The 9,496-nt window shown below is 38.7% G+C and overlaps 1 protein-coding gene across 1 annotated transcript; it reads right to left on the bottom strand.

Moving 5' to 3' along the window:
* Positions 1-7,883: 7,883 nt before the first annotated feature.
* On the bottom strand, positions 7,884-8,761 carry LOC146947043 (uncharacterized). The gene is made up of 2 exons (XM_085748366.1): positions 8,606-8,761; positions 7,884-8,447 (listed from the first exon to the last, which is right to left on the bottom strand). Exons 1-2 carry the CDS (start codon positions 8,759-8,761, stop codon positions 7,884-7,886), a joined length of 720 nt encoding a protein of 239 aa, XP_085604492.1.
* Between the last annotated feature and the right edge of the window lie 735 nt (positions 8,762-9,496).

Raw genomic sequence — 9,496 nt, 5'->3', positions numbered from 1 at the left:
ATGGTAGGCCTCCATAATAATCCATTTAACGTTTCAGAGAATTTGAATACGGTTCACCCTCAGTTTTATTATCCTTGGCCAAGTGTTCCAAGTTCAAATCCTTAACAATCACTGACCAATGCTTCCTTGTCCGCTTTAAGGCAGTAGATGGAGGATTGTTACCATGAAATGGTCAATATGTTGACCCAACAAATTGGATCAGTGTTTAAACCTTTAATTAGGGATACCCATAATAGTTATTTAGCACTATTAGACCAAATGAGGCGAATTGCTGATTTCTTTGGCGCTCCTCCAAGGAAATATGTGCAAATACCTCAAGTTCAAAACCCTAGGCCTGTTGAAGTACCTGTAAATAGGCCTAATGATGGAAATCTTGCCAATCCAGTGCCTCAACATATGGTCGAACTACAAGTGCCAAGGGTGCAGGAAAGAGTTCCAATCTTGGCTCGAAGGAACCAAGATCCTGATCAAATAGTTAGGTAAGCCCAACAAATTAATTTGGAGGGTTAAAATAATATTGTCAATGTAGTTGAAACCCTTTTGACTCAAAATGGTTTCAATTTGGGTCTACATAGACCTAATTTTGTGTCACCTTTGTCTGAGTATGTGACAATGGAGGAATTACCCAGGGGATGGAAAATCCCTAAATTCACCAAATTTGGTGGAGACACTAACGAATCCACTGTCGAACATATTGCTCGTTACTTGACAGAAGCAGGTGACATAGCAAATAATGAGAACTTGAGAATGAAGTATTTTCCAAGTTCATTGACAAAGAATGCCTTTACTTGGTGATGTAGTAAATCCGCAAGTGCACGGTTTACCGATGTAGTAATAAAGATATCGTTCTGACAGGGAGTCATGAATTTGATTGACTTTCAACAATGATTAGATGAAAGTTCAAGTTTGAAAAGATTGGATTTTGTTTTTAAAAGAAAATAAAATAAAAAAGGCGCCTTGGGATTATTGGTTCGTCATGGTGACAAATCCTTCACAAACCAAACCCTAAACCTAGAACTTTATGTTGGACCTATTTTCTAAAGACAAGTTTCTCTTTAGCCTATCACATCTCCTTTAGGTCTCAGTGAGTGCATTTCTCTAGCAACCACGCCTATTCTCATGGTTGATTGCTATTGAAATCCTTGAAGCACGAAACTTTATTGTCTCAAGGTTTGCTAGACTATTCTCATGTTTCGCAATCCTTGTCTAATTTCACTTGTTCCAATGTCAAAACTTAATCTTTTGATATTTCGCTTGATATTTGTGATTATGAATTAACAAGTATTAAGCCTCCACTTTCATTTTATTGATTTAATACTTTTAATTCATTATAAAAATGGTGAAATAGATTAGAAAATAGATTTACATAGAATTAGGGTTTGAGGCTTGGTTTTAAAGGGATTAGGTCATTAGACTCATCCAACAATCCCAAGACAAAGAAGTTTACTCACTCAAGTTCATTGTAGAAATAGAGAAGAAGAAGAAGAACATAAAATAAAATAAAGAAAATAAAGATGAACTTTTATTCAAAGAAACAATTGTCACTTGTTATTTCCAAGAACAAAAGATGATTAAATATGTTTGCTAGCTAGTCTATTTATAGTTTACAACTACTTAAGCCCCAAGAAATACATCAGAATGTTCCACAAGAAACTATGGGCATTAGGTCAGAAATAAACTAAATAGGCAGCTTGTCCGAGAAGCAAAATCAAGAAAAGGTGATCATGTGGTGGTGGCACGGTCGTGTGGCTGGAGGCACGGGCCGTGCCAATTCTCTGACTTGCTTGCCCAATGAGCTTCAAACTTTGATGGCATGGCCATGCCACTGTCCGTCGTGGCCATGACTGATATTTTTGCAAAGAATCTTCATATTTTTGGCCCAAATCAGCTCTAAATCTCCTTTCATTTGCTCAAAGACTAAATCTTTAAAATATTTGTTCCTGAAATTAAATAACTTGCAATTGAAGTAAAATAGTTCTAAAAAGGAAATAAAAACACATAAAATCATAATAAAATAGACTCAAATAATCTATTAAAAACACTAATTATTGACTCATCAAATTCCCCCATACTTGAATCTTTGCTTGTCCTCAAGCAAAAGGCATAAACATTAGCAGCATAAACAAGATTTAACATATGACAACATTATTAACACTCATGTCTCCTCCAAGGCTTTGTTTCAAGCGTACACTAATCACAACTTCAAGCATTTCTCATGAACCTTTTCAACCTAACAACAAGTCTTATGTGAGTGTATGTGCATGTGTAGTCCAACCCTTTTCTTGCTCCTGTGTAAGAGATATTATGAGGAAATAGGTTCTAACTTTACCACTAAAACAACCGAGAAAAGTTCTTTCTTCATTTCATATAAAGAAGGTGGGAATTCTTTGGTCATTTGACATGTACGGGGATGGGGGCAGACGCTAGTAAAGAGCACCATTGCCTCTATTCTACGGGTTGGTTATAAGGTGACCATCCATGTTTTGAAGTTTTGAGCAATTATTTGTTTTATTCATTCACTTTATTTATTTATATTAGATGTCTTTTTTTTTGACCTTTTTATTCCCCACACTAACTTATACTACTTTTACTCTGAAAATTTTAAGGGTCAATTTACCACTAAAGTTAGAACGTGCTCCTTAAAATACCTACCTACACACTTACTCAAAGACTGCAACTTTGTGCTTTTCTCAAAAAGAAATTTCACAATAAAACATGATGTGGGTATAAAAAGAACACTTAAAACACAAGAAATCACTTTCATGTACAACAAACAGCCATTTCGGAAGAGACTTAACAAAAAATTTATGTCATAATTCACAATAAAAACAAGCTGCTTTACATGCCTTTCGCAACAAAAGAAAACAAAAGATTAAAATTCAAGGGAGTTTGGAAACACCACGACACTTAACTAAACAAGACAAAACACTTTATTCCCCCCACCCCATACTTGGGTGAAGCATTGTCCTCAATGATTTGAAAAAGAAAAACTAAAAATAAAAGAAAAAGGAAAAGGGAAAGCTCACAATTTATTGGGGTCCTGGAGGATCCTTCATGTGGCTTTTCTTTTACTAACCTGCAAAACAAAAATAAAGAAAGAAAGACATTAAACTGTGGATTGCCTCCCACGCAGCGCTCTTTTACCGTCACTAGCTTGATGATCAAAAAGTTTCAGTTTCTTAATCTGGGTTACGTAGACCATTGTGTGCAGATAATGCTAAAGAACATTCTTTCACACGATGATCAATCACATCAATCATATAGCATGAATAAAAAATAGAGGGACCCTTCATCAATTTGGAAATTTCAAACTCTACCTTCTTATCACCTACATGAAAAACTATCTTACCATACTTAACATTAATAACAGCACCCGCAGTAGCGAGGAATGACCTTCCTAGAAGGATTGGAATTTCGGAATCCTCTTTGATGTCTACTACCACAAAATCCGCCGGGATATAAATTTTTCCTACCTCAATGGGGATATCCTCAAGAATTCCGGTCGGATAGATAATGGAACGATCGATCAACTGCAACGTCATCTTAGTGGGTTTCAAATCACCTATACCAATCCTCTTCAAGAGGGACAAAGGCAACAAGTTAACACTAGCCCCTAGATCACACATGGCTGTCTCAATGGTTTCCTTCCTAATCACGCAAGGGATGGAAAAACTACCGAGATCTTTGAGCTTTGGAGGCAATTTCTTTTGTATGACAACACTACATTCTCTTGTTAGAGTTATTGTCTCATTATCCTTTATTTTTATTTTCTTTGACAAAATATCTTTCAAATATTTTGCATAAAGAGGCATTTGAGACAAAGCTTCAGTAAAAGGAACATTGATGTATATTTTTTCAGCATGTCTACAAACATTTTAAACTGCGCATCCAGGTTAGGTTTGGCAAGCCTTTGTGGAAATGGAATTTTTGGCTTATAGGGTGTTGGGAAAATTGACTTCTCACTCTCTGCTATGGATTTCTCACTTTGAGGTTCATCACTCTCTATCTCACTCTCAATTGTTGTGGTTTTCACAACGGGGTCCTCTAATTGTTTACCATCCCTAAGAGTAATAGCATTTATATGGGTTTTGGGGTTGGCTTCAGTTTGACCTGGAAAGATTCCAGGGGTTTGAGAGGAAGCAGCCACTTGTTGGGCCACTTGAGAGATCTGAGTCTCCAACATTTTATTGTGAGTAACAATGGAGTCTACTTTAGATGTGAGTGTGACAAGAGAGTCATTCAAAAATCCAGTTTGAGTTTTAAGATCTTGAATCTGCTTGGATTGATTCATAACATAATTTTCCATTAAAAGTTCCAAGGCTGGATTTTTGAGCGACTCTTTGGTTGTTTGCATAACCGGGTAGTGTTGTTTGCTGTCCAAAAGGATTTTGAGGAGTTTTATTATAAAAAATTTTATTTGGCCTCATTCCTTGATTATATTGATCATAGTTCAATTGCTCGAGACTTTCAACAACATTACTTAGTTGGCATTCAACGGCAGTATGACCCAATATTCCACAGACTTCACAAGGTGGTGAAACAGGAGCAGGTGTGACAACACTTACACTTAATTTATCAAAATTTTGAAAAAGTGTGTCCACCTTAGCAGATAGATGATCAAGGGTAGAAACTTCGTACATACCTGCCTCTTTTTTAGAGGGTGGAGGAGCAACAGCAGTGACGGCTCTCTCACTTGTCCACTGATAGTGATTTTGGGCCATGTCCTTGATCAAAGCATATGCTCCTGTGTAAGTTTTATTCATCAAAGCTTCACTTGTAGCTACATCAACATTCATTTTTGTGGTATACAAAAGACCATTATAGAATGTATGGATAATTAGCCACTTCTCTAAACCATGATGGAGGCAAAACCTATGTGTAACACCCCGTTTTCCCAATTTAAGTAAATACAAAGAATATCAGAGTTTCTCATCAGAAACAGAGTATCACATTCATCTATAATACATTTTCCACTCATTAATAGAACAAAATACTATTTATTCAAAATAACCAGCCTTTATAAAAATCCAATAATCATATGCAGTGGAAACAATTTTACATCATCTTATAAAATTATTGGCGCTAAAAGGCAACAACTTAACATCATAAAATAGTCTCCATGAAATTAGTCCAACAATAATAAAAGAAATACGTAACAAGGAAAACAATGCATCAAACAATCCTCATCCTGTTACGTATCAGAGCATCCTAGACGACAAGACAGAGACCACTCGCAATTGCACTATTCTTTGCTACCTGCAAGTTACTCATACGAAGAGCAACATTTTCAAGTAGAAGCGGTGAGATTTCACATTCATTAATAGCAAGTAACAATTCATAAAGAATAATCAACAACATATATATTCATCATTATATAACATCAATTAATAGCATCCATTAATGTCAGAACAGCAACAACATCATCAAGAACGACAACAACCTCTTAAGCAATCATCATTTATTTCATGTTAAGACGACTCTACAATGCAACAACAACTCCTCATCTTAACCAACAACATCTTAGACAACTTCAATATGCATGTGGTACCACCAGGGCATTAAGCCCCCATCTCTAAGGTCATAAATGGACCTGTCGGGCATTAAGCCCCCATCTTTAAGGTCATAAAGGACATGTCGGGCATTAAGGCCCCATCTCTGACTATGCTATGCAACGACACGACTCTAAAGCAACAACTTCGTCTTTAATGACAAATTCATTAACAAATTATTCACAAGGAATTCTATACATCAAATTCATTCAAATCAAATCAAGTTAGATACATCACAAGATAGATTAAATACCTATAAACACCTTAATTAAACCCATAGTACTCAAGCTTTGAAGTTCAGAGACAATCTATAAGTTTTGGGTTAGTCTTCAAAAAATTTCGTTAAGACCTCCTTAGAGTATTTTTGTCATAACTTAAGATCTAAAAATCATTTTGAAGTCAACCTAAAGTCATTAGGAAGCTAACTCAATTATCTACAACTTTCATGTTTACACCGAAAGCTAATTCAACACGGAAACAAGTGAGAAAGACACAAGAACGCAAAAATCGAAGTTCTGACCGCACGCAACAAAAGCACAACAAGCAGTCACCCATGAGGGGCTGCCTTGCTGCTCCCAGGCCCTGGCCAGTTGCGCCCAAGCGTGGGCAGGCAGTAGCCAGGGACCTGCGATGCAGCTCTGTGCAGTCCCATTTTTTTTTTCCGGTTTCATCGTTTCGTCCGTAAAAACCTAACCGTTACCCCGAATCCGATTCCATTTTCGCCTACACATTCTATTCGACAAATCCTATTATATTTTACTGAAAAATCATATTTTTAAATCTCCAAAACAGCTTATCCCAAAATCACTTATTTCTCAAAAACACTTAAAATCACTTTTTCTCAGAATCTCAATTTTCATCAACCCAACCCCAAAACTGGTTCTAATCATTGTACTATGAAAGTTCGAAGGTCTGAACTCTGTTTTCCTATATCAATTCAACAGATTTCCTTCATCTAATCAACCATTCCCACTCAAACCCTAATTCGATAGGAATTAACATCTATACATTTTCTATGACCGATATCAAGTTTTTACATCAAATTACTCAAAAGTTCACTTAAATCTTACATTTTTAATGATTCTTTACCTAATTTCCAAATTCCTAAAACTACAACAATTGACCAAACTTCATGAATCAAACTTGATACTAATGAGAGTTAGTCTCACCCTTACCTTATATTATTTTTCTGAATTCCAACGGTTGCGTTCTTCGTTCTTAGGGTTCTCTCTCCGAGTTCTCCTCTTTTCTCCAAAACGTATGTGTTCTGATTTTCTAACTCTTACTGACTCTTCAAGACTAGGGCGCCTTCCTTCATTTCTCTAGGCGTCACCTTAGAGTTGTAGCTGCGAGCTGCTCTCTGTTTGGCGGCGAATTCTCTGATGTGGGCTTGTTCTTGGACTTCATCGATTACGTCCATGCTGACTGCTAAACCTACTTCATTTGCTTTGGTAGAAAAATGATTCATGAATTTGTATTTCGTGAGTTTAAAAAGAGAAAGAATTTCCCAGCATAAAAATTGTTAGCTAGGCGATCAAATTATGTTATACCTTCTTCCGAAAAAGTATCTCGTCGCCAAGTGGGGGTGTCTATTTCAATAGGGAGCATGGCGTCCGTGCCATAGACCATCGTGAATGGCGTTTCCATGGTCGTAGAATGTGTGGTAGTATGATAAGACCATAGTACCACATGGAGCTGTTCTGTCCAAAGTCCTTTGGCGGCCTTCAGCTTCTTTTTGATCCCGTTGAAGATGACTTTGTTTGCCGACTCTGCCTGCCCATTAGCTTGTGGGTGAATTACGGAGACAAACTTTGTTTGTATCCTTAGGTGTTTACAGAAGTCGATCATCGTTGAGCTTGCAAATTGAGTTCCGTTGTCCGACACTATGCATTTGGGAAGGCCGAAACGACATATGATTTTCTTCCAGTAGAACTTCCTGACCCTCTCGGCTGTTATCTTTGCAACTGCTTCAGCCTCGATCCATTTAGTAAAGTAATCCACGCCTACTATGAGAAATTTTAGTTGCCCTGGGGCGAGAGGAAAGGGCCCGACGATGTCAACTGCCCATTTATGGAAAGGCCAATGGGAGTATACGGAAGTCAATTCCTGGGCCGGGACGTGCTTTTTATCCGAAAATCTTTGGCATTTGTCACACCTCCTGACGTAATTGGAGCTATCTTGAAGCATGGTGGCCCAGTAGTATCCTGCGCGGAGGAGTTTTGCTGCTAATGCTCGCCCTCCAATATGCCTGCCGTACACGCCCTCGTGTACTTCTAGCAGAATCAGGCGCGTCTCGTTCTCACCGAGACAGCGCAATAGAGGATTTGTTCGCCCTCATTTGTAGAGATTGCCTGAGATGATGACGAATTTCGAAGCTCGTTTTCGGACTATCTGGTCTTCCTCGCTGTTGGCGGGCGTGAATGCTCCAGTCAAATATCTGAGTAATGGCTCCATCCAGCCTTCTTTGCCTTCGGCGGCGTGGTGTACTGCCTCAATCCTGGTATTGGGTGCGGCGATTACCTCCTGAATGAATGTTCTGTTGTTGCCTGGTCGCTTGGTACTAGCGAGTTTCGCCAACAAGGCTGCTCTGGAATTCTGCTCTCGTGGCACGTAGACTGCTTCAAAGAAAGTAAATCTCTTGGCGAGATCCTGCACTTTAGCTAGATACTTGATGAGTTGAATGTCCTTTGTTTGATACTCGGCCGTGATCTGACTTGTTATGAGTTGGGAATCGCTTTTTGCCCTTAAATTCTCAGCTCCCATCTCTTTTGCTAAAGTCATACCAGCGATCAACGCTTCGTACTCAGCCTGGTTGTTGCTTGCTTTGAATTCGAACCTGAGGGATTGTTCTATGAGGATATCATTTGGTCCCTCCAAGATCACGCATGCTCCAGGTGCCTTTCAAGTTTGAAGATCCATCCACGGACAACAGCCATACAAAGGGAGTCTCTCCCTGAGCTGGCGAGGTGAATTCCCCAATGAAATCCACCAAAACTTGGGATTTGATTCTTCCTCTTGGTACGAACTGAACGTCATATTCTGAAAGCTCTACAGACCAAGCTACCATCCTTCCCGGCAACTCCGGTTTTCCAAGGACTTGTTTGATGGGATAATCTGACTTGACGACAATTTTGTGGCATTGAAAATATGGTCGAAGTTTTCTTGCTGTTGTAACTACCGCTAGAGCCAGGCGTTCTATCTTCTGATATCATAGTTCCGCACCTTTGAATACCCTGCTTACAAAATAAATTGGTTTTTCACCCGTGTCAGAATCCTCTACCAGGACAGTGCTCATGGCGTTGTCGGAGATCACCAAATAAAAGAATAGAACAGCGTGTGCACTTGGTCGCTAAAGAACGGGCGGGCTAGATAAAAACTTTTTTATCTGTTGGAAGGTGTCTTCACATTATGGCGTCCATTTGAACTTCTCCTTCTTTTTAATGGAGGCGAAAAAGGTGAAAGCTTTATCGCCAGCACAGGATAAGAAACGAGATAGAGTTGCCAGCCTTCCCGTTAACTGTTGGACTTCTTTGATGTTAAAAGGGCTCCTCATGTTGATGATCGCTTGACATTTGTCCGGGTTTGCTTCGATACCCCGCCTTATTAAGAGGAAGCCTAAGAATTTTCCTGTGTGTACTCCGAAAGAACACTTTGTTGGGTTCAACTGAATTCTATACTTCTTTACCTGGCTCAAAATTTCTTCCAGGTCAATTGTATGGCTATGCCCTTCTTTTGTATTCGCCACCAGGTCGTCAATGTATACTTCTAGATTCCGTCCTATTTGTTGAGAAAAAGCCGTATCCATAGACCTCTGAAAAGTGGCGCCTGGGTTTTTTAGACCAAAGGACATGACTTCATAGTGGTAGTTTTGGTATTGGTCATAAAAGTCGTTTTAGGGGAGTCCAAGGGATCCTTATTTGGTTGTAATTGGAATAGGCGTCCATGAA

Source organism: Medicago sativa, chromosome 2 (assembly GCF_051527215.1).
Source record: "Medicago sativa cultivar Bolivia chromosome 2, Bolivia_mono, whole genome shotgun sequence".
In the NCBI taxonomy this organism is placed as follows: Eukaryota; Viridiplantae; Streptophyta; class Magnoliopsida; order Fabales; family Fabaceae; genus Medicago; species Medicago sativa.
This window is presented reverse-complemented; position numbering and strand designations above follow the sequence as displayed.